The 25,435-nt window shown below is 38.0% G+C and overlaps 1 protein-coding gene and 2 long non-coding RNA genes across 3 annotated transcripts in view; 2 read left to right on the plus strand and 1 right to left on the minus strand.

The window, feature by feature from the left end:
* Positions 1-209: 209 nt before the first annotated feature.
* Positions 210-8,623, plus strand: LOC128312522 (uncharacterized). The gene is made up of 3 exons (XR_008291923.1): positions 210-1,957; positions 6,779-6,892; positions 8,536-8,623. It is a non-coding gene; the product is annotated as an uncharacterized LOC128312522 (long non-coding RNA).
* The window catches only part of LOC106988283 (ankyrin repeat domain-containing protein 26-like), a 109,039-nt gene continuing 91,452 nt past the window's right edge, over positions 7,849-25,435 (minus strand). Inside the window, 5 exon segments of the mRNA XM_053206708.1 lie at positions 7,849-7,947; positions 13,607-13,835; positions 15,078-15,249; positions 15,252-15,270; positions 15,805-16,095. Coding sequence (XP_053062683.1) covers positions 7,864-7,947; positions 13,607-13,835; positions 15,078-15,249; positions 15,252-15,270; positions 15,805-16,095 — 795 coding nt within the window. The 3' untranslated portion in view covers positions 7,849-7,863.
* LOC113597298 (uncharacterized) lies at positions 10,358-13,423 on the plus strand. The gene is made up of 4 exons (XR_008291921.1): positions 10,358-10,460; positions 11,134-11,357; positions 11,468-11,598; positions 11,796-13,423. It is a non-coding gene; the product is annotated as an uncharacterized LOC113597298 (long non-coding RNA).

The raw sequence follows: 25,435 nt of genomic DNA on the forward strand, positions 1-25,435 counted from the left end.
CTCTTATTGTTTTTATTTCTGCTGTGTTGGTTGTGATCTCTCTTCTTTCATTCTTGATTTTATTTCGGTCCTTTCCTTTTTTTCATTTTTGACCGGACTGGCTAGTGGTTTATCAATTTTGTTCATTCTTTCAAGGCACCAGATTCTGGCTTGATTGATCTGTTCAACTGGTATTTTTGTGGGGTTTTTTGTTGTTTGTTTGTTGTTTGTTTGTTTCGATAGCATTAATTTCTGCTGTAATCCTTATTATTTCCTCTCTTCTGCTGATTTGGGGTTTTATTTGCTGTTCTTTTTCCAGCTCCTTAAGGCATAAGGTTAAGTTGTGTATCTGAGGTCTCTCTTCCTTCTTTAGGAAGGCCTGGATTGCTATCTATTTTCCTCTTATAGCCACCTTTGCTGCGTCCCAGAGGTTTTGGGTTGTGGTGTTATCCCTTTCATTGACTTCCATATAGTTTTCAATTTCCTCTTTCACTGCTTGGTTGGCCCATTCATTCTTTAGTAGGATGTTCTTCAGTCTCCAAGTATGTGTTACCTTTCCCAATTGTTTCCTGTGGTTGATTTCGAGTTTCATAGTGTTGTGGTCTGAAAATATGCACGGTATGATCTCGATCTTTTTGTACTCACTTAGGGCTGATTTATGTCCCAGTATATGGTCTATTCTGGAGAACGTTCCGTGTGCACTGGAGAAGGATGTATATTCTGCTGGTTTAGGATGAAATGTTCTGAATATATCTGTTAAGTCCATCTGGTCCAGTGTGTCATTCAAAGCCATTGTTTCCTTGTTGATTGTTTTGATTAGATGATCTGTCCATTGCTGTGAGTGGGGTGTTGAAGTCTCCTACTATTATGGTATTACTATCGATGAGTTTCTTTATGCTTGTGATTAATGGATTTACATATTTGGGTGCTGTCACATTTGGCGCATAAATGTTTACAATTGTTAGGTCTTCTTGGTGGATAGACCCCTTGATTATGCCATAATGCCCTTCTGCATCTCTTGATACAGTCTTTATTTTAAAGTCTAGATTGTCTGATATAAGTATGGCTACTCTAGCTTTCTTTTGTTGACCATTAGCATGATAGATGGTTCTCCATCCCCTTATTTTCAGGCTGAAGGTGTCTATAGACACTTCTAACTGGGTCTCCTGTAAACAGCATATAGATGGACCTTGTTTTCTTATCCATTCTGTTACCCTATGCCTTTTGATTGGAGCATTGAGTCCATTGACGTTTAGAGTGAGTACTGAAAGATATGAATTTATTGCCATTATGATGCTTGTAGACGTGGAGTTTCTGGTGGTGTTCTCTGGTCCTTTCTAATCTTTGTTGCTTTTGGTATATATATATGTATATTTATATATATATATATATATATATATATACATATACACACACACACATATATATGTATACACACATATATACACATATATATGTATATGTATATATGTGTGTATATGTATATATATGTATGTATGTATGTATATGTAATTTTTTTCATCTTTTCTTGCCTCAGAAAGTCCCCCTTAAAAATTCTTGCAGGGCTGGTTTAGTGGTCACAAATTCCTTTAATTTTTGTTTGTCTGGGAAACTTTTTCTCTCTCCTATTTTGAGTGACAGCCTTGCTGGATAAAGAATTCTTGGCTGCATTTATTTTTTATTTTAATTGTTTAATGTTTATTTATTTTTGACAGAGAGAGAGAGAGAGACAGAGACAGAGCATGAGCAGAGGAGCGGCAGAGAGAGAGGGAGACACAGAATCCGAAGCAGGCTCCAGGCTCTGAGCTGTCAGCACAGAGCCCGACGAGGGTCTCAAACTCACAGACCGCGAGATCATGACCAGAGCCGAAATCGGACGCCCAACTGACTTAGCCACCCAGGCTCCCCCACATATTTTTCTGATTCAGCACACTGAATATATCCCGCCACTGCTTTCTGGCCTGCCAAGTTTTTGTGGGTAGGTCTGCTGCAAACCTGATCTGTCTTCCCTTTGAGGTTCGGGACCTTTTTTTTTTTTTCCCCTTGCTGCTTTCATGATTCCCTCCTTGCCTGAGTATTTTGTGAATTTGACTATGATATGCCTTGTTGATGGTCGGTTTTTGTTGAATCTAATGGGGGTCCTCTGTGCTTCTTGGATTTTGGTGTCTGTGTCTTTCCCCAGCTTTCGTACATGTTTTCCGCTATGATTTGCTCACATTACCCTAATACCCCTATTTCTCTCTCTTCCGCTTCTGGGACCCCTATGATTCTGATGTTGTTCCTTTTTAATGAGTCAATGGTCTCTCTAATGCTTAAATCGTGCTCTTTTGCCTTAATCTCCCTCTTTTTTTTTCTGCTTCGTTATTCCCTATAATTTTGTCCTCTATATCGCGGAATCTCTGTTCTGTCTTGTCCATCCTTGCCGCCACTGCATCCATCCGTGATTGCAGCTCATAGTATTTTTAATTTCATTCTGGCTATTTTCTACTTCTTTTATCTCTGCAGAAAGGGGTTCTAATCTATTCTGGACCCCAGCTAATATTCTTATTATGGTGATTCTAAATTCTGGGTCAGACATCTTGCTTCTATCTGTGTGGGTTAAATCCCTGGCTGTCGTTTCTTCATGCTGTTTCCTTTGGGGTAAATTCCTGCTGAATTCTGTGGCTCAGGTTGTGCAGATTGTTGTGTTAGTCCTCCAATCAGTGTTCTAGGTGTGCAGGATGGTTTCGTGTTGGCCTGGCTGTATTTCATGGATGCGAGACACACACAAAACTTCCATGCTGTTCCGCCATCTTGGCCCCTCCCCCATTCACAAATATTTTAAAAACACATCTCAGGGTGCCTGCGTAGCTCAGTCGGTTAAGCATCCAACTTAGTCTCAGGTCATGATCTGACAGTGTGTGAGTTTCAGCCCCACGTGGGGCTCGCATTGGGCTCGCCACTGTCAGCGCAGAGCTTGCTTCAGATCCTGTCTCCCTCTCTCTCTGCCCCTCCCCTGCTGGCTTGCTTGGTCTCTCTCAAAAATAAACAGTTAAAAAAACCTATCTCAATAGATGTGAAATAAACATCTGTTAGCATTCAATATTCATTCATGACAAAACTTAGAAAACTAGTATTATAAGGGAACTTCCTCAATATACTTGTAGCAGAAAGACCCTAAGTGACTCCATAATATCTGTCCTTTAGTGTTGTCACCTTTTCTTTATAATTCTTTTCTCTTAAGATCTGTGACTTGACTCTAGCTATTAGAATATGGCAAAGGTAAAGGAATGTTGCAGACATAATTAATTCAGTTAATTCAGAGTCATCCAAAAGGAGGATTATGCTAGGCAAACCTGGTCTGATCACGTGAACACCCTTCAAGGAGGACTGAGCCTTCTCTGAAGTGACATTCTCCTTGCTGGCCTCCTAAACTAAGCGGCCATATCGAGGAAGTCTACGTGGCCACAAACAAGGAGCAGCCTTCCTCTAGGCTGAATATTTGTGTCCCCACTCACCGAAACTCATGTGTTAAATCTTAATGTTCAACGTGATAGTATTTAGAAGTGGGAGATTTGGGAAGTGATTAAGTCATGAAGGTGGAGCCCTCATGAATGGGATTAGTGCCCTTACACAGGAGGGCTGTGAGAGCTCCCTTGGCCCTGCACCAAGCAGGAAGACCAGCGTCCATGAATCAGGAAGCAGGCCGTCGCTGGACACTGAATCTGCCAGTGCCTTCATTTTGGACTCCCCAGCCTCCAGAACTGTGAAAAATAAAACTTTTTTTCATAAGCCTATGGTATTTTGTTAGAGCAGCCCAAAAGACTAAGACAAGTGTCTGGGAATGCTTCGGACCTAAGCCTCCAACTAGCCGACAACTAGCAAAGAGCTGTGGAAATGTGTCCAGTCATACAGTCACAAGGAAATTCTCTTAAAAACAAACGCAATGGGCTTGGAAGCAGATTCTTCCCCATCGAAGCACCCAAATGGGGAAGCGCAGTCTAGCGGACACCTTGGGTAGAGCCTTGTGAGAACCTGAACAAAGGACCCAGCTAAGCCATTGCTCAGCTTCTGACCCATACAAATGTGAGATACATGTGTGTGGCTGTAAGACACTGTGTTGATGGTGATCTGTTGTAAACGGCAAGAGCAAACTAAGAGACTGATAAAAGATATACACTTTTAAAAACCCCACTATCTACATAGTTCTAGAAAACTAGTTTTACATGTTGCACTTTCAAGAAGACATGAACACTCACTATCCTCACATTTACTCAACGTCATTCTTGTAGTAGGAAAGCAAAATAAAATGAAAGCTCTAGGAATTGGAAAGAAACGAAAATGCCACTATTTATAGATGATATGTCACTGCATGCCCCAAATCCAAAGGAATCTGCAGATAAGACACTCGAGTAAGAAACAATATATTGTGGGGAATAAGCTTAGACAATTAAAAGACTAGTTGTTTGGAAAAATCAGTATACGAAATGTCTTTCCTTACAAACTATTGGCAGATTCAATGCAATTCCAATGAGAAATGGCTTTGGAGAGCTTGCCAAGTTGATTAAAGAAGACCTGTGGAGCCCTTCCTTCCTTTCTTCTTTCTCATCCCCAACAGTTTAGTTCCCAGTCCTAGAAACAGAGGCATGGAGTTGTGGGGGTCCAGAGTGAGGTGCTGGAGCTTAGACAGAATGGGGAAGGCATTACATATGGGACAGTCACCTTGCACAGTGTTGGAGCTCAAGTGAGAGCATCCCTGAAAAGTGAATGATATAGAATAATGAAGTATCACAGACTGGACCAGGTGGGGAGGCATCTGCACAGGGGAAGACTAGCCCAGCGTGGGTTTTCAGAACCTGCTAGGGGGCAAACCGTCTGCAGAAGAGGTGGCCTGGCACAGGGTGTCTGAGAAAGGAGATATGTACATGTCTCAAAGTACTTCCCCACAAAATACTAAATAATTGGAAAATGGAAAGTTAACATTCCAGGCGAGAAACCTGGCAGATACTACCTCTGGTGGCCAACATTACTATCCCAGTGTTGGGACAAATCAGAATTGTAGGTCACATGATAGGATGCAATGAAAAGAGTAGGTTGTAGTGATACTCTTGCTAAAATTGTATGATCTGAATTTTACCGTAAGGAAACCTAAGAAAAATCGACATTGAAAGACATTCCACATTACTGGAATTTACTCGTCAAAAAGGTTAAAAGTCATGAAAGTCAAGGAAAGACAAAGGAACTGTTCTAGAGTGAAAGAGACTAAGACACACAACTGAATTCAATACATGGCTCTGAACAGGACCTTCCTTGGTATTACGTATACTACAGATAAGTGAGCAAACTTAAAAAGAATTATGAGGAATAAATGATAGAATTATACTGAACCCTTGAACAGAAGAGTTCTAATGGGTGCACTGACTACACACAGGTTTTTTTTCAGTACTGGAAATGTATTTTCTTTTGTAATTTTCTTCATGGTATTTTTTTCTGTAGCTTACTTTATTTTAAAAATATAGTACGATACATATCATATACAAAAGATCATTGGTAGTTGCAGTGGTTAAGTGTTTGGGGGTCAAAAGTTCATGGCTTTTTGACTGTGGGGGGCAGGGGTCAGAGCCCTTAACCCCATTGTTCAAGCGACAAGTGTATTAGAGTTAATGTTCTGATTGTGAAGGTTGTATGGTAGTTATGTGGAATGTACTGACTTGTAGGATTTAAATGCTACAGGAATCAGGCATCCCATTAGCAATCTACTTACAAATGGCTCTGGGGCGGGGGGGGGGGGGGAGTTCTTTTTTTTTTTGTTTCTCTATTTTTTTTTTCTGTAACTTTGTTTCCAAAAAGCAAATCAAAAATAACTAACTAACTAAATAAATAAATAGAAAAGGTGAAAAGCCTTAGGCAAATCTTATTTCTCCATGTGGAAAGAGCTATGAATCAGTGTTTACAATTAAAATTATAAAAAGGTTTTATGGCACTATAAAAAATTGTAATAGGTACAAACATTGGCAATAGCCATAGCAGGAATACATCAAACTAACGTCTAAATCTTTAGGCCCACATATAGTGGTAAAAATTGGAAAATACAAAAAAGCCATCCATGGACACTACTGAAGTATTAATGACAACTTGGTTGTTTGCGTCCTGTTCAAACAGCAGGGAGTGGAACAGTCTGATGTATGTCAAACCCTCTAGTGCTGGTTTCCACGTACAAAATGTGCTTAAAAGTTGATGAGATGCCAAGAAACATAGTTTAAAATATTATACAGATTTTCATTACACACATATGACACAAAAACATTTTCCTTTAATCAAGATTTTTCCATATAGGGTGTTCAATTGGGAAACAATGAAAATGTTTTGTAAGCACCCAGTAAATTTTTTTCTATTTATTTTTCAAATCAGATAATTTTTGTTCAAAATCTGTACATATTCTCGTGACACTTTCCATACTGGATCTTGATTTAGAATTGAATCATCAGTAGATACTAAAGGAGTTCTACAGGATCCTCGTTCAAATTCGGTAGCAGCTGAAAAAGAAAAGAAAGAATTGTCTTCTTTCTCCAAAATTCTTTTCACTCCAAGTCCTTAAAAAAAAAGAAAGAAAAGAAAAGAAAAGAAAAGAAAAGAAAAGAAAAAGAAAAAAATAAAGTTGGGGCCTTTATGAAAAGGTGTCAAGAAAATTGAAAAATAACTACGTACAACTGCAATATGAAACCCAAGATTAGTATGAAATATATTTTGCTCAGGGTTGCACACTGAATGAATTGCTATTGTGGATAAATATCAGAGTTTCTGGTTTTTTCATTACAAGGTGACATTACAAGATGAGGACACAGTCCACCCTGAACAATCATAAACTATAAACTGAAAAATCAAACAGGCATTTCCAAACATTTCTGAACAGGACCTTCCTTGATATGCAGATGTAAGTGACATGTATAAAACACAGCACTACTGGAACATACAGAAGGGACATCCCAGTTTTGCTTCAATATTGTCTGCTTTTTGGTGAAGGTGATATGTAAGCTGACACCTGAAGGACAAGGAAATAGTATGCTCCGTAGAGGGAAGAAGCACATAGAAAGAGCTAGATGTGAGGAAGTACACTTGTGCAATTATGAGTAGTTTAGTTTGAGAAGGTGCTAGAGCAAAGCAGCAGAGTGGGGCAAATAGTGAGACAAGGCTGAATAATCTGGCAAGAAGCAAACTGATTTGGGTGTTTTCATTCCATGCTAAGGAATTTGAAGTTTTACCTAAGGGCAAAAGCAATGACAAAGTCAGTGAGTGAAGATTGAAACCCGTTACCTGTCAAGTGACAGCTATATGACCTCTACTTACTTAACCAAGCATTACTAAGACGACTTTGGCTTTTTGGGTCTTCTATCACTAGCGGAAACAACAATTTGATAAAGCACACCCTTTCTGAGACTTGTGCAGGTTGACAGCTCCATAGGGATGGCACCAGTGAAGGAAGATTATCGCCAGAAATAACAGATATATAGACTTAGGGAGATTGAAAAAACTTCTTTAGCGTTTATTTATTTTTGAGAGAGAGACAAACCACAAGCGGGCAGGGGCACAGAGAGAGGGAGACCCAGAATCTGAAGCAGGCTCCAGGCTCCGAGCTTTCAGCACAGAGCCCTCTGTAGGGTCTGAACCCACCTGAGCTGGAATCAGTCGCCCAACCGACTGAGCCACCTGGGTGCCCCTAGACTTTTGGGAGATTTTAAAAGAGCTATGAAACATGAGGACTAAATGAGGAAGAAGTGTGTTCTTCATTATGCTCATGCTTTTACATTTTTTATTAGATATGTACAAAAAAAAATGTGAATGCAGTATCCATTATCCAAACAATGGAAAGGGATGCCATTTACTATTTATAGTTTATTTCAGAAATCAATGATATCTAACTTCATACATTTTTGGCAACATACCTTCTTCTGGTGCTCTGGTTACTCCTTTCTCCAACTCCCGCTGCATCTGAGATAAGTCAAATATTATTTAGAATGTGTATGGTAAACAAAAGACATTGTAGGAATTTTATATAGCTTACGACATGTGGTCTTGAAACAATACTTGTAGAGATTAAACCAAAGTTAGGGATTGCTTACATAGAAAGACAATCACATGAATAAAATAAATTCCTACCTATTTTATGTTAGTTTTAGGTAATGGAGAACAGATACATACATACATACAGACACACACACACATATATATGTGTGTATATGTGTGTGTGTGTGTGTGTATACGTATATATGTGTATATTTTATATATATATATATATAATGCTCTTTAAGTGAATCTGATAAAAAGCACAATTAATATTGATCTATTGAATGTGTATAATCTCTGAAAGGTGATGTTTGATCTTACTGGTACAAAACAGTTTAAACAAGAATCATATCGTATACTGAATTATTACTTGGAAATGATTAGAAAACCTGCCATTTATGAAAGTTTAATCAGTTTTTTACCTGAATGAATTGTTCCTTAAAATGGGCTTTCCATTCTTTCACTTTTAGAAAAACAAACTTTGAAGGAATGCTTTTGCTATTAATTTTTTAGGACTGACTCTTAAATACATATAAAATGAAGAAAGTGGAACTGTCATACTGGTATGTGGAAATTCTACTGGCAAAAAATTGAGTGATAATATTTTGCTATCTGCATTATGACTAAAACACTTATTTCTTTTCATATGCAAAGATTTCAGAAAATCTCTTTAAAGAAAGGAAAAATAGAGGGTTGCAACAGTTTTCAAACTTAGCTTCTGATTTATAACTTTCTCAATTAGAGATAAGGAAAACAATATACAATTTTCAATTGTAACTTTGTTTCCTTTCTCCAAATTAGGACCAAGTTTGGAAACACTTGACTTATTAAAGTTATGGTTATCTACTTACTTATGAAATGTGTACGAATATTTCTAACTACAGGTGACCCTTGAATAACACAGGGGTTGCAGTGCAGTCAAAAACCTGCATATAATTTTTTCATCCCCCCAAAACTTAATTACTAATCGCCTACTGTTGACCGGAAGCCTTACCGGTAACATAAACAGTCGATGCGTACATGTTTTGTACAGTAGAATAAGCCAGGGCAAAAAAATGACATTGAGAAAAACAGAAGGAAGAGGAAATACACTTACAGTACTATACAGTATCCAAAATTAATCCATGTGTAAGTAAAGTACACCCGCACAGTTCGAAACCATGTTGGTCAAGGGTCAACTGTATATTACAACTGTTCCTGTCTAGAATGTTCTTATTTAGATCTTTCTTATACAAGGTAGCCTCTCCCTGAATGCCCCAAACGGGCTCCAAAATAGCGTACTGAACATAATCAACACTGGTGATAAGGATTCCAATGTCTTTACAAATGTAGGTGTGAGGACAAATGTTTTGGCTGACATGTTTCCCAATATTTTCAGAGACTGTTTTCCATAATACCTTTTTTTAATTGAAGTATAGTTGACAGACAATGTTACACTCATTTCAGTATACAAATTCAGATTGGACAATTGTAGACACTATGCTATGCTCACTACCGTACGTGTAGTTACCCTCTGTCACCATACATTAATACAATATTATTGACGATACTTCATATGCTGTATTCTTCATTCCTGTGACTTACCTATTTTATAACTGGAATTGGTACCTCTTCCTCCTCTTCACCTATTTTGTCCTTACTCTCTACCCACCTCCCCTCTACCAACCACCAATGTGTCCTCTGTAGTTATGATTCTGTTTGTTGACTTGTTTGGTTTTTTAATATTCCACATGTAAGTGAAATCAGATGGTATTTATTTGTCTTTCTCCGATTTATTTCACCTAGCATAATTCCCTCTAGGTCTATCAGTGTTGTCACAAATGGCAAGATCTCATTCTTTTTGACAGCTGAGGTATATTTCATTGTATACATATTACACATCTTCTTTATCCATTCATCTATCGATGGACACTTAGGTTGCTTCCATATTTTGGTTATTGCAAACAATGTTTCAATAAACATAGGGATGCACACAACTTTTCAAATTAGTGTTTTCATTTTCTTTGGGTAAATACGTAGTGGTGGAATTAATGAATATCTATTTTTAAGTTTTTGAGGAACCATAACACTTTTTTGACAATAGCATTATATTCAGGCCTTATAAAATGAATGGGACAGCATTACTATACCAGACTTATAAAAGTAATAACTCAATACCAGATGATGGGGGAAGGCTTTATTCAAACAATTTTATATTACTATTAATAATATCGATATAAAATATAAACCATGTTTTTTACATGACATGACTTAAGGAACTACCAAGGTAATGTTGCATCTTTTCCCCAAAAGCTCTTTTCCTAAATATTTACCTCGACCTTTATGTTTATTTCTAGGTAAAAACTGTGTTTCGATGGTGAAAATAGCTTTCAAGTCCATGAATGAGGACACATGTGTACTTTTATGTATACCTTTCCATTTATCAGAAATATAAGAGGGTGAGAAAATTATACACAGAAAAACTATATATCAGCAAATTTTAATTCAAAGAACACTTTTAAAGAATTTTTAATTAGAAGGATTTTCTCATTACTGTTAGCATTCAAATATGGCCCATAGAAATCTAAGGTTCGGTTGGGGACACCGCAGGATTGAGGGACAAGGAAGTCACAGCCATAGTCTCCATCTCTCCTTTAGTTAGACAGCTCTACTTCTCTCTGTTTTACACAATACAGTTTAATGCAAAAAAAAATTACGTCCTATTCTTTGAAAAAAAATTATTTTGAAGGTATAAAAGTCACTAATTTAGTCAAAATCCCGAATTTTGCGTAATAGACAAAAAGGGCTCAGAGAGAGTGTTCTTTGCCTGAGGTCATGAGACCAACTAGATGCAGACCAGGAATACACTTCTGGTCTTACCAAGGCTAGAGTTCTATGCCAGTTACTTCCTCATAGTCAGGAAAAATATGTGTATTTTAAGTATAACTCAGAGAAAATGAATACATAAAACTTTGTCATGTGGCTCAATAATGTTTAGGTATGAGGCACACGATAGTTGCTCTCTAACTAAATTACAAATTTTAAAGTCGTGAATAAAAATAAAGGAACAGAAATTATGTTAACTCCTTTTAGTAGCAGTCAATTTTTAAGCACAACTGTTTTAAACCACAGGACAGAGAACTTGAGAGAGAAAATCTTCAGGTGAAGCAAGCAAGCTGAAACTGAGGAAATTCTTCCTGAAAGAATGATTTATTTCTTCCAAAGAAATTTGGTTTATCAAAATCAATCAACAAATGAGTGAACCCATGGTGTGGTTATTTACAGCAAAATTTAAAACCCAACAGATTTCTCTTTCCCATCTAGCATGCTTCTGTCTAACCTCTCAGCATTAGTTGGTATGTACAAAAGACACAATTCACTTTATTTATAATTTAAATCCAGTCAGAAATAATAGGTGAACCTTCACTTCTCACATTTGGACTTATCTCTCTCTCCCTCCCGACAGGAAGGGAGACTTACCTAACGGGTGAATTTGGGAGAAGGAGCTAAGCAGTGCTTATGTGTTTCTGAGTCTCCTCTTTGAAAAGATGTGCCTGCCCACAGTAACATGAATTTGGGTCTGCTCTCAGCTCTGTGGTAAGCACCCTGCCCCCAGGGTGGGTGTCAAGCATTTGTTTCCTCAATTTACAACTGTGTGGGGAAGTGCCCAATTTGGGAGGAAGCCCAGTGTGGCTAACATAACCTAAATCATATCCTCCAATTCGTTAGTGTGTATTAGTAATAAAGCTACCAAGTTTCTCTCCATCTCCCTGTTTCCTGTGTTCTGAATTTAGAAAGAGAAGAGCAGTGTTACTTGTCGCCTACCCAGTGTCACCTGTCACAGCTCCACCAAGAAAAATGACTAGACAACACTTACAGAAACATTCTCTTCTTCCTTGACTTCATAACTAATGTACATTGTTCAAAAGCAACGCCCACTCAAAAGAGAGAAAAAGTCGAAAGAAACCATTTTAGAAACAAACATAGGAAGTCAGACAAACTGAGGACACAGAGGAATACCTTCCAAACGAAAGAACATGACAAAACCTAAGGAAAGAAAAAACTAACAAAACTAAGAAAAAAAACTAAGAAAAAAAGAGAGAAGTGATGAGTTCAAGGTAAAGGTCATAAAGATGCTCAGTGAACTTGGGAGGAGAATGAATGGATCCAGTGATAACATCTACAAAGAGATAGAAAATATAAAAAAGAACCAATCAGAGCTGAAGGATACAATAACAGAAATGACAAATACACTAGGGGGCATCAACAGCAGATAAGAAGATGCAGAAGAACAGATCAACAATTTGCAAGACAGGGTAGTAGAAATCATCCAAGCTGAAAAACAGAAAGAAAAAAGAACTTTAGAAATGAGACTAGGTTAAGGGACCTGTGGGACAACATCCAGTGTAATAATACTTGCATTCAAGGGGTTCCAGAAAAAGAAAAGAGAAACGGGCAAAGAACTCATTTGAAGAAATAAAAGCTTCATTTTAAAAATTCAAATATTTGCTTGATTTAGCTATTTATAAAATGCTCTACAATCGCTCAGCAAGATATTTTATAAAAATTGAAACAGAGGTGCTATTAGTAAAAAAAAAAAAAGGAAAAAGAAAAAAGAGTGCCATAAGTAAGAGAGCAATTAAAGATGTATTCTCATGTAAGAAAATAGCAAAAATTTAACTTAAAAGAGAAATTAACCTTTTTAGTGTTACAAGTTGATTTAATTCATAAAAAAGGACTTACCATGGGTTCTTTTTTTTTGTTTAAAGTAGCCTCCATGCTTAGTGTAGAGCCCAATGCAGGACTTGAACTCATGACCCCTAGATCAAACCCTGAGCTGAGATCAAGAGTCAGACGCTGAAATGACTGAGCCACCCAGGCACCCCCTTGGATTCTTTTAAATAGTAAACATTCATACGTCGTTAAGTGTTTGGAGGACGATCATTCACTGACATACAGTGGTGCAAAAACTGGATGATAGCAAAACCTTCAAATGTTTATGAACCACTGCCAACCGAAAATAAGTCCAAGCATCTAAGTGTACCTGTGGTCAACAGGCAATAACATTTACTTTCTAAAATCAAATTTAAATGAAAGCTTTTCAAGAAATTTAACATGGGTCAGTTTAGTTATATTTATTGAATACAGTTAATACTAGGTGTCTCTTGTGGCGCACCGGGGCGGCTCAGTTGTTTTCAGTGTCCAAATCTTGATTTTGATTCAGGTCATGATCTCATGGTTTTGAGACTGAGCCCCACATTCGGCTCAGTGCTGAGCATGAAACCTGCTTGGGATTCTCTTTCTCCCTCTCCTTTTGCCCCTCCCCTGCATGCACTCACTCATTCTCTCGCTAAAATAAAATAAAAATAAGTATCTCTTGGAAATGAGAGATCAAGGGACTAATATATATATATATATATATATATATATATATGTAAATTTATATATATATATAAAATTTACCTCAGTTCTTTCTTAGCACATATAATTATGACTTTTACTTTGTATGTATTAGTTACTTAAACAACTCAGAATTTCACCAAATTAAAAGCAACAATTATATCAGATATCTGAAACCCAAAGTAAAACAGATGATATAACTAACCTTCCACAAGGAAGTCTCCCAGTAGGCATATGACGGCCGTGGGTTTAAGGTAGGAATCACTAAGTTTCTTCTTGGAGTAAGGTTTCCATTGAGCACTGAATTATTTTCAAAATGTCCACAATAAGGTGTTTCCAGGCCTAGGCTCATAGTAAGAGTCCTGGGTGAAGTTTGATGCTGCTGTCTCTCCGGAAGAAGTTTTGTATTGCTCTCTGACAGTCTCTCATTAGTCCTGTGAAGATTAAAAAACACAAATACATTTTCTTTTTCCCTAAATCATTCCTAAATGACTTACATCTTTTTAAGTTTCCATAATAGTAAATAGCATTTGCCATTGAACAGTGTTTTAACACTGAACATGTGACAGAGCACACCTACTATCTAAAATTATACTTTTAAAATTGTTCTAAAGAAATACTTATGTTTCCAGGGGGATCCCTAACTAAATTCAAATTAGGGAAGGGAGAGAAGTGGCTATCAGTGATGTACATGGCTTAACGAATAATAATTGCTGTCTTCTGGAATGGCTGTACTGACAACATCCTTCAGGATGCCAGTATATATACACACTTATATTTAGTAAACCTGTTTACAGATATAAAAATAAACCATCCCTCAAAGACATTTTCAAGCGTTTGCTTTCACCACTCTTGTACATTTCACTTACTATCTCAAAGAAACTGAGCATTTGACACCGAGGAATCACTGAGACCAACAATCTCTAGGGGAGAAAGTAGATGGCAGACGTGTGATCAGAAAGAATTAAAACAGCTACAGAGGCAATTAGCTTATAACAGTTACCAAGGCACTGGAGGCAGAATCTGCCCTTTCTGTCTTCAGTCTTCCACATACCTCCCTCCCACCACGGTGCTCTTTTTAGCCACTTTGGGAACTCTACTCCCCTTCAGCCCTGTGTGAGTCTTTCTGTATTTCACATGTATGCCATTATGTAAAGTAGAAAAACCATAAAGGATAGTTTGTCTCAAGGCCCACTCTAGTAATAATACCAAAGTTCACAATCAAGAGAATAAATGTACCAAGCTGCCAGGATGAGTAGTAGTAGGACTTGACCTTTTAGGTTAAAGATGTCTTCTTCCAAAAATGAACTCATCGACATTTCTATTTAGGGTACTTCTGACAAGCAATTTTATAATAATATGCTTCTAAATGAGAAAGCTTCAAACAATGCACTTAAAGACTAGCAGATCCGATCAATGGAAAATATACAGGGCGGGGGGTGCGGGGGCGGTGGGGTAAAAGAGGTCCTGTAAAACCAAAAAGAAGAGGAGGGAGGCAAACTGTCCTGGCATAAAATTTCAAAGGTAAGTTCACTTAGAAACATCATTTTCCAAAATTACACGATCTAGTTGGCTTTCACTTCCTACTCATCTCATGATCTTGGCTCCGCAGAAATTATGCTTTCGAGGCAAATGAATAAGCTAAATTTCTTGTCTATGATTCTGTTTTGGCTTACCTGTTCAGCTCATTTCTCAAGGACTTTCTAACTTTTAATTCTTCTAGGTAGAGTTGCCTGTAGGTTTCCAACTCTGTTTTAGTAGAATCTTCTTGAGACGTCTTCATTGTAGAGATTTGAGATTCCAGATCTTTAATTCTAAGTTCCATTTGACTTCTCGTTGAAGCATGTTTTCTTGAGCTGCTGCTTGTGCCTAAAGCAAATTAACAGGATAGTTTTAAAATAGCTAGAATCTGAATAATTAATTATACCTGTTTCCTTTAGTTCTGAGTCAATGATTCAGAGAGCAATTTTAAAGGAAAAAAAAAGAGCCCAAGTGTAAAATATTTATCATCAATGTCAACTGAATTAAATATGATTTATAAAATTAAAGTTCAATCATTCTTGTATTAGGATTCACGCAATCTGATAATTCAAATAATAGAATCAATGACAAAATTTTAAAAGTCAACAATAAAATTAATAATCCAAATAGAGTGCAATTTTAAATCATAAGTTTTCTTTTCCTCTTCATACTGAGACTAGTTGTTTAAATCATCATTTTTTCTTATCCTCTCGATTTAGTAGGAACAATGATGAAAACTGAAATCTTTAAAGGGAGGAACAAATGCCTCCAGAAATCTACAAATTTCCATAAAGCGAGTAGAGGAAACCCGTACAATACATCTATCCAAAATGTAATTTGCAGTGAAATGAACGAAAGCACATTACAGATCAATCAATTAACCTGTAAAAACAGGTTGACTTCGTGTAATTTTTGTACTGTGTCCAGTCGTGCTCTTTCTTCAATCTCCCGTTTATACTGTTCCACTTGACTGCGTTCTACCATATGCATTTCTATAAAATGTTTCAATTTTACTACTTCTCGTTGTAACTTCTTGTTATTGCTCTCTAGTTTTTCACGTTCTTCTTCGAAAGCTTTCATTGATAATAACTCTTGTTGAAGAATTTGATTTTTTGCATCCAGGTGTAGACATTTTGAAGATGTAGTTTCCAGTTCTGTTGTAAGGACATCAGCCTGCATGAATAAAACACTATAGTTTGGAAGTGGAGTGAAAAGAGTCTAACTCAAAACTACGATCAAAATTTTTTTTCAGATTTTAAGTAATCTCTAAGCCCAGTGTGAGGCTTGAACTCACAATCTCAAGATCAAGAGTAACTGAGCCAGCCCGGCACTCAAAATTTTAAATAAACTCATTTGCAATCAAATGTTACCTGTCTTAGAATGTGGAACCTTAAACAACTCAGAAAATCAAGAGCAAACTTAAAGCCATCAGGTGTTACTGAAATAGATCTTTGCTATCATTGTCTTTACTACACAATATTTGCACTTGATTCTATACTTTTATTTTTCTATCATTCTTTCATATCTTTCTTTCATAAAATAAGTCCCCTCTTAGGAGAAAGTCTCTTAGCCCTTCCCCCATCTCAACACTCCATCATTTTTAAAGAAGTTTTAGCAATATCATATTGACTTATGTTTGCCCGCGTCCAAAAATACGTCCCAAGATAAGACTCTGAAAATAAGACTCTAATTCGTGAATCTATAGGTAATGATTCTAATGCCACGGCCTTTTTCTGAGCTGCAAATGTTTTAATGCTAATTTGAACTGCATTCCCAGGAGAAATGATTCTCCAGGTTAAGAAATCACATCTCCCAGTATAAAACTTTAATTGGATAATGCACATATTTTTTTGAGGCAAAATAAAAACTTATTTCAATACTGTTATCTTGTAATCCTTGTTACTTTCTAGAAAATAAGAGATCATACTAAACAACCACAACAAAACTGGCTGGAGTTTCAGTGATGCTGAGTTGGAAAGGTCTTCCATCCATTATATATGATTGGTAAGGCAAGGTGAGTGGATGTGGTCGTTTTATAAATTTGTTGATACTTCTGTGAAAATCCCTCCCCTTCAATATATGCCAGCTTCAGTAACTGGTTTCTAGTTACTGAACTGCAGAACTGCTGTGATTTTTAAGGCCAGCTTGGAAAATGTGATACAGCTTCCATCTGACTTTCTTTGTCTAGGGAAGCTCACCCTTAGAACCCAGCCACCACGTTGTGAGGAATCCCAGGCTACCTAGTGAGTCTTCATGTAGATACTCCAGCTGAGACTAGCCAACGTCCTAGCCAAAGGCCAGCCTCAACAGCCAAACACGTGCATGAACAAGCCTTTAGATGATTCTAGTCTCCAGCCTCCAGTTATGCCAGCTGATGCCAAATGAAGAAGAAATGAGTTGCCCTACTCTGCTTTGCCTAAACTAAAGATTGGTGAACAAGATAAATGCTGTTTTGAACTACTAGGCTTTGAGGTGGCTTATTATGCAGCAGTAAATTACTACCACAGATACTGATACTAAAACCAGTGTGCTGCTATTGAAAAAAACCTAAAACTAAACTTCCTTTGAACTGGGAGGTAGGTGGAACCTGGAAAGATGTAGAAAAGCATAAGAATGAGACCCAAACGGCCTCCACAAGACTCTTAGTGGAAGCCTGATGGCCAGTGAAGAGGCTGACAGCAAGGTTTTCTAGCAAGTGAAGAAAATGACACTGGAGGAAAGGGAAGTCATGCTACAAAATACCTGAAAGTAAAACGGATAAGAAAGAGAAACTAAAGAAAGACTATGCAACTGAAAGGAACCAGGACTTACTGGGTTCAAGTATCTGTTTCTCATTTACAGCCTCTCTACATGTGGAACTGGCAAATAATGCCAACATGAAGAAATGGCTTTTGGGTTACGAGAAAATCCAGGGTGCTACCAGGAAAACAGAAAGATTTAAGGTATGCCTCCAATTTCTTTAGGGATCTTAAGACTATAAAATTTTTTTTAAGTAGGTTCCACACCCGACATGGGGCTTAAACTCAGCACCCAGAGATCAAGTGTCACATGCTCTACCAACTGAGCCAGCCAGGAGCCCCAAGAGTAGACGAATTTTAAAGGCATTGTCATATAAGAGCTTCACAGGAAACCTGAAGCGAAAAGCTGATCTCAAAAGGACTTGGGAGGGTCACTTTGCTACAACACGGCATGAAATCCAGTACTATTTATAGAAAACTAAAAAAGGCAAGAGATTTATAGTAGCAAACATACTATTTGCTAGCTTGGACTACAAGAGACCAAATCGTGCAAAAGGAAAAGAGGCCTTTGGGTCTTAGAAGTCGCACAGGGAGGAAGCAGGATGAAAAAACAGCTGCAAATACAGGTCATTCCTTATGAAAAGGAAGGAACCAAGAACTCAAAGAGTAAAGAAAGGGAAGAGACATGGAGAAAGTATTCCCGTGGTTAGGACTAAATCCTATCTTAAGAACTGACAGCATGCATCAGGCTATATTTCAAAACTCTTATGGACTAGGGTGCTTCCCATCTTCTTTTTCTGAATGGGAGAGTCTTCAGCAGTTGACTAGAATGTTGCATTTGTGAGTGGTAAATAACTGTTTCTTTCCTTCTCAAGTCCTCATATTGAGAACACTTGCACTCAAGGGGTTATACTTTAGATACCATAACCCAGGCAGCTTATCCCCACTGCACCTGATTAAGATGGTAAGATCTTGGACTCAAGCCCTGAACCTGATGCCATGATAACTGAGACTTGCAGGAGGTATTGGAGGGGGAGGGGAGTGAATGTATTTTTCAGGTGGGAGGAATACAAACATTTGTGGCCAGTGGGTAAATTATACTGCTTTTTAAAGGTGTCCATAGGTTTCAAATATTAATTCCATAAAAAAAAAAAAGACCATGGAACAACCTTAGTGGCTTGCTCCTAATGAACAGAATATGTGAATATGATGCTGTGTGTATTCCAAGCCTAAGTGACAAAAGGCGATACAGATTCTGCCTTGCTCTGTATCCTCAGGCTGCTTACTTGGAATCTAGCTCCCCATCTAGTGAGGAAGTCTAGGCCACAAAGAGGGTCTAGGTGTGTCAGTTTAAGTGTTTCTGCTGCCTCCTGAACTGAAGTCCCAGGCAAGAGCCAGCATCAACAACCAGACGTTAGTGAACAAGTCTTCAAATGGATCCAGCCCCAAACCTTTCAGTTGCCCCACCTGAAGCTGAGCGGGGCAGACACTAGCTGTCCTGGCCACGCTTTTCCTAACAGATTTGTGAACAAAAGAAATCTAACCTTTGGGGAGTTCGTTAAGAAAGAAACAAAAATGATAAATGGAACAGTGGATGAAAAAAAAAGAGATAAGACACATAAACTTGTATAGGAGAAGTTGGTCTCCATTAAAGTAGGATGTAATAAATGTTAAGATTAATTTATTAACAACCAACAGTGCTAATGAGAAGAAGCAGATAACTAGAAGCAAGATTTAAGAAGGTTTTCTCTCAGTTTTTCCCCAGTTAGGATCATATTAGCTGTTCATTTTCCATATATGGCCTTTATTATGTCGAGGTATGGTTCCTCTAAGCCTACTTTTTTGAGGTGTGAGGCTCTTCAAAACATCCATCACGACCATATGATCTTGTCAATCGATGCAGAAAAGGCCTTTGACAGAATCCAGCACCCTTTCTTAATAAAAACCCTTGAGAAAGTCGGGATAGAAGGAACTACTTAAAGATCATAAAAGCCATTTATGACAAGCCGACAGCTAACATCATCCTCAATGGGGAAAAACTGAGAGCTTTTTCCCTGAGATCAGGAACACGACAGGGATGCCCACTCTCACCGCTGTTGTTTGACATAGTGTTGGAAGTTCTAGCATCAGCAATCGGACAACAAAAGGAAATCAAAGGCATCAAAATTGGCAAAGATGAAGTCAAGCTTTCACTTTTTGCAGATGACATGATACTATACATGGAAAATCCGATAGACTCCAACAGAAGTCTGCTAGAACTGATACATGAATTTAGCAAAGTTGCAGGATACAAAATCAATGTACAGAAATCAGTTGCATTCTTATACACTAACAATGAAGCAACAGAAAGACAAATAAAGAAACATGCCATTCACAATTGCGCCAAGAGGCATAAAATACCTAGGGATAAATCTAACCAAAGATGTAAAAGATCTGTATGCTGAAAACTATAGAAAGCTTATGAAGGTAATTGAAGAAGATATAAAGAAATGGAAAGACATTCCTGCTCATGGATTGGAAGAGTAAATATTGACAAAATGTCAATACTACCCAAAGCTATCTACACATTCAATGCAATCCCAATCAAAATGGCACCAGCATTCTTCTCGAAACTAGAACAAGCAATCCTAAAATTCATATGGAACCACAAAAGGCCCCGAATAGCCAAAGTCATTTTGAAGAAGAAGACCAAAGCAGGAGGCATCACAATCCCACACTTTAGCCTCTACTACAAAGCTGTCATCATCAAGACAGCATGGTATTGGCACAAAAACAGACACATAGACCAATGGAATAGAATAGAAACCCCAGAACTAGACCCACAAACGTATGGCCAACTCATCTTTGACAAAGCAGGAGAGAACATCCAATGGAAAAAAGACAGTCTCTTTAACAAGTGGTGCTGGGAGAACTGGACAGCAACATGCAGAAGGATGAAACTAGACCACTTTCTCACAGAATTCACAAAAATAAACTCAAAATGGATAAAGGACCTGAATGTGAGACAGGAAACCATCCAAACCCTAGAGGAGAAAGCAGGAAAAGACCTCTCTGACCTCAGCCGTAGCAATCTCTTACTCGACACATCCCCAAAGGCAAGGGAATTAAAAGCAAAAGTGAATTACTGGGACCTTATGAAGATAAAAAGCTTCTGCACAGCAAAGGAAACAACCAACAAAACGAAAAGGCAACCAGCGGAATGGGAAAAGATATTTGCAAATGACATCGGACAAAGGGCTAGTATCCAAAATCTATCAAGAGCTCACCAAACTCCACACCCAAAAAACAAATAACCCAGTGAAGAAATGGGCAGAAAACATGAATAGACACTTCTCTCAAGAAGACATCCGGATGGCCAACAGGCACATGAGAAGGTGGTCAACGTCGCTCCTTATCAGGTAAATACAAATCAAAACCACACTCAGATATCACCTCAAGCCAGTCAGAGTGGCCAAAATGAACAAATCAGGAGACTATAGATGCTGGAGAGGATGTGGAGAAACAGGAAGCCTCTTGCACTTTTGGTGGGAATGCAAATTGGTGCAGCCTCTCTGAAAAACAGTGTGGAGGTTCCTCAGAAAATTAAAAATAGACCTACCCTATGACCCAGCAATAGCACTGCTAGGAATTTACCCAAGGGATACAGGAGTACTGATGCATAAGGGCACTTGTACCCCAATGTTTATAGCAGCACTCTCAACAATAGCCAAATTATGGGAAGAGCCTAAATGTCCATCAACTGATGAATGGATAAAGAAATTGTGATTTATATACACAATGGAGTACTACAGGGCAATGAGAAAGAACGAAATATGGCCCTTTGTGGCAACGTGGATGGAACTGGAGAGTGTGATGCTAAGTGAAATAAGCCATACAGAGAAAGACAGATACCATATGGTTTCACTCTTATGTGGATCCTGAGAAACTTGACAGAAACCCATGAGGGAGGGGAAGGAAAAATAAAAAAAAAGAGGTTAGACTGGGAGAGAGCCAAACATGATAGACTCTTAAAAACTGAGAACAAACTGAGGGTTGATGGGGGGGTGGGAGGAAGGGGAGGGTGGGTGATGGTATTGGGGAGGGCACCTTTTGGGATGAGCACTGGGTGTTGTATGGAAAACATTTTGACAATAAATTTCATATATTGAAAAAAAAATAAAAATAAATAAATAAATTAAAATAAAACATCCATCATGAATGGATGTTATAGTTTGTTATAGTTTGTCCAATTCTTTTTCTGCATCTATTGCAATGATATGATTTTATGCTTTTTTGAAAATTAATATGAGGTATCACATTCATTGATTTGCAAATAATGAACCACCCCTGCACACCAGGGATTAATCCCATTTGGTTATAGTGAACGATTTTTTTTAATGTTTATTTATTTTTGAGAAAGAGCACAAGCAAGGGAGGACAGAGAGGGAAACACAGAATCTGAAATAGGCTCCAGGGTCCAAGCTGTCAACAGAGCCTGAAACTGGGCTCAAACCGAAGGACCTTGAGATCGTAACCTGAGCTGAAGTTGGCTGCTTACCTGACGAAGCCACCCAGCTGCCCCTGCTCCTGGTGAATGATTTTTTAATGTATTGTTGGATTCAGTTTGCTTATTTTCTTGAAGAATTTTGCATGTTCATCAGAGATGCTGGCCTGTAATTCTCTTTGTGGTGTCTTTATCTGGTTTGGTATCAGGGTAAAGCTGGCATAGAATGAATTTGGAAATTTCCTTTCCTTTTATGTTTTTCTGGAACAATTTGAAAAGGACAGGTTAAACTTTTTCTTTTCTTTTCTTTCTTTCTTTTTCTTTCTTTCTTTCTTTCGTATTAGCTCTTATTTACATGTTAAAATTTACTTCTGAAGTCATCTGCTCCTAGACTTGTGTCTGTTGAGAGTTTTTTGATTCCTGATTCAGTTTCCTTGCTGGTTATTGATTTTTTTTTCAAATTTTCTATTTCTTCTTGTTTTAGTTTGGTAAGTTATGTTTCTAGGAATTTATTCATTTCTTCTAAGTTGTCCAATTTGTTGGCATACATTTTTTCATAATATTCTCTCATAAATGTTTGTATCTCTGTGGTGTTGGTTCTTATTTCTACTCTCACATTTGTGGTTTTATTTATTTCGGTCTTTTCTATTTTCTTGTTGATTACTCTGGCTAACGCCTTATCAGTTTTATTAATTTTTACAAAGAACCAGCTCGAGGTTTCATTGATCTGTTTTAGTTTTATCTGTTTTTTGTTTATCATTCATTTCTGCTTTAATCTCTTTTTTAAATTTTATTTTGAGAGAGACCACACATGAGTGGGGGATGGACAGAGAGAGAGAGAGAGAGGGAGAGATAGACTCCCAGACAGGTTCCATGCTGCCAGCACAGAGCCTAACACGGGGCTCGATCTCACTACTGTGAGATCATGACCTGAGCCAAAATCGAGTCAGACACTTAACCGGTGAAGCCACCCAAGGGCCCCCTGCTCTGATCATTACTTGCTTTCTTCTGCTGGCTTCAGGCTTCATTTTTTGTTCTTTTTCTAGCTCCTTTAGGGGTAAAGTTAGGTTGAAACTTTTCTTGCTTCTTGAAGTAGGCTTATATTGCTTTGTACTTCCCTCTTAGGACTACTTTTGCAGCATCTCAAAGGTTTCAGACCATTGTTTTCTCATTTCCATTTGTATACATGTATTTTTTAAAATTTCTTCTTGTATTTCCTGCTTAACCCATTCCAGTGTAGTAGCACGTTATTTAACCTGCATGTATTGTTTTTTAATAATTAAGGCCTGTTTTTTGTTTGTGATCCATTCTTGAGAATATTCCATGTACACTTGAAAACAACGTGTATTCTGTTTTAGGATGGAACGTTCTGAAAAAATCTCTTAAATCCAATCTGGTCCGTTCTGCCATTCAAAGCCATTGTTTCTTTTCTTTCTTTTTTTTTTTTTTTAATATATGAAATTTATTGTCACATTGGTTTCCATACAACACCCAGTGCCCATCCCAACAGGTGCCCTCCTCAATACCCATCACCCACCCTCTGCTCCCTCCCACCCCCCATCAGCCCTCAGTTTGTTCTCAGTTTTTAAGAGTGTCTTATGCTTTGGCTCTCTCCCACTCTAACCTCTTTTTTTTTTTCCTTCCCTCCCCCATGGGTTCCTGTTAAGTTTCTAGGATCCACATAAGAGTGAACACATATTGTAACTGTCTTTCTCTGTATGGCTCAAAGCCACTGTTCCTTTGGTGATTTTCTGTTAAGATGTATTTTTTGGTGATTTTTAAAATTAAGATCTATTGATGTAAATGGGGTGTTAAATTGCCCTATTACTGTATTATTATCAATTAGTTCTTTTCTGTTGGTTATTGTTTTATGTATTTGAGTGCTCTCATGGTGGGTACATAAATATTTGCAATTGTTACCTCTTCCTATTGCATTGTACCCTGTATTATGATATAGTAGCATTCTTTGGCTCTTGCTACAGTCTTTGTTTTTGGTTAAGTTTATTTATTTTGAGAGAGACAGAGTAGGGGAGGGACATAGAAAGTGGGTGAGAAAATTTCAAGCAGCCTCCATGCTGTCAGCCTGGAGCCCAACATGGGGCTCAAAGCCACCAGCCATAAGATCATGACCTGAGCCAAGACCTAGTCGGTCGCTCAAATGACTGAGGCACCCAGGTGTCCCACAGTGTTTGTTTTAACGACTCTTTTTGTCTAACAAAAGTATCGCTACATTTTCTTTTAACGTGATAAATTTTTTCTCCATCCCCTCGTTTTCATTTTTTTTTAATAGAATTTATTGTCCACTTGGCTAACATATAGCGTGTACAGTGTGCTCTTGGTTTTGGGGGTAGATTCCTGTGGTTCATCACTTATAGACAACACCCAGGGCTCATGCCAACAAGTGCCCTCCTCAATGCCCACCACCCACTTTCCTTTCTCAGCCGCCGCCGCCCCCATCAACCCTCTATTTGTTCTCTGCATTCAAGAGTCTCCTATGGTTTGCCCGTCTCCTCTGTTTGTAACTATTTTTCCCCTTCCCTTCCCCCACGGTCTTCTGTTAAGTTTCTCAAATTCCACATATGAGCGACAACATATGATATCTGTCTTTCTGTGACTTATTTCATGTAGCATATTATCTTCCAGTTCCATCCACATTGCAACAGATAGCACGATTTCACTCTTTCTCCTTGCCAGGTAGTATTCCAGTGTGTATGTAAACCACATCTCTTTATCCATTCATCAGTTGATGGGCATTTAGGCTCTTTCCACAATTTGGCTATTGTTGAAAGCACTGCTATAGACATTGGAGTACATGTGCCCCTATGAATCAGCACTCCTGTATCCTTTGCATAAATCCCCAGTAGTGCTATTGAGGGGTCATAGGGTAGTTCTATTTTCAATTGTTTTGAGGAACCTCCACACTGTTTTCCAGAGCGGCTGCACCAGGTTGCATTACCACCCACAGTGCAAGCATCCCCTCACTTTTAATCTGCAGGTGTCTTTATGTCTAAAATGAGGTTTTTATAGGCAGCATACAGATGGGTCGTGTTTTTTGATCCATCCTGTCACCCTAGGTCTTTTGGTTGGAGTGTTTATTCCATTTATATACAAAGTAATTATTGACAAGTATGTATTTATTGTCATTTTACTACTTGTTTTGCGGTTGTTTCTGGAGATTTTCTCAAATCCTTTATTGTTTTTCTCGCCTTGATGTCTTTCTAATTTGCTTTAATGATATATTTGGATTTCTTTCTCTTTATTCTTTACATGTTTATTAGTGGGTTTTGGTATA

This window comes from Acinonyx jubatus, chromosome D3 (assembly GCF_027475565.1).
Source record: "Acinonyx jubatus isolate Ajub_Pintada_27869175 chromosome D3, VMU_Ajub_asm_v1.0, whole genome shotgun sequence".
NCBI lineage: Eukaryota > Metazoa > Chordata > Mammalia > Carnivora > Felidae > Acinonyx > Acinonyx jubatus.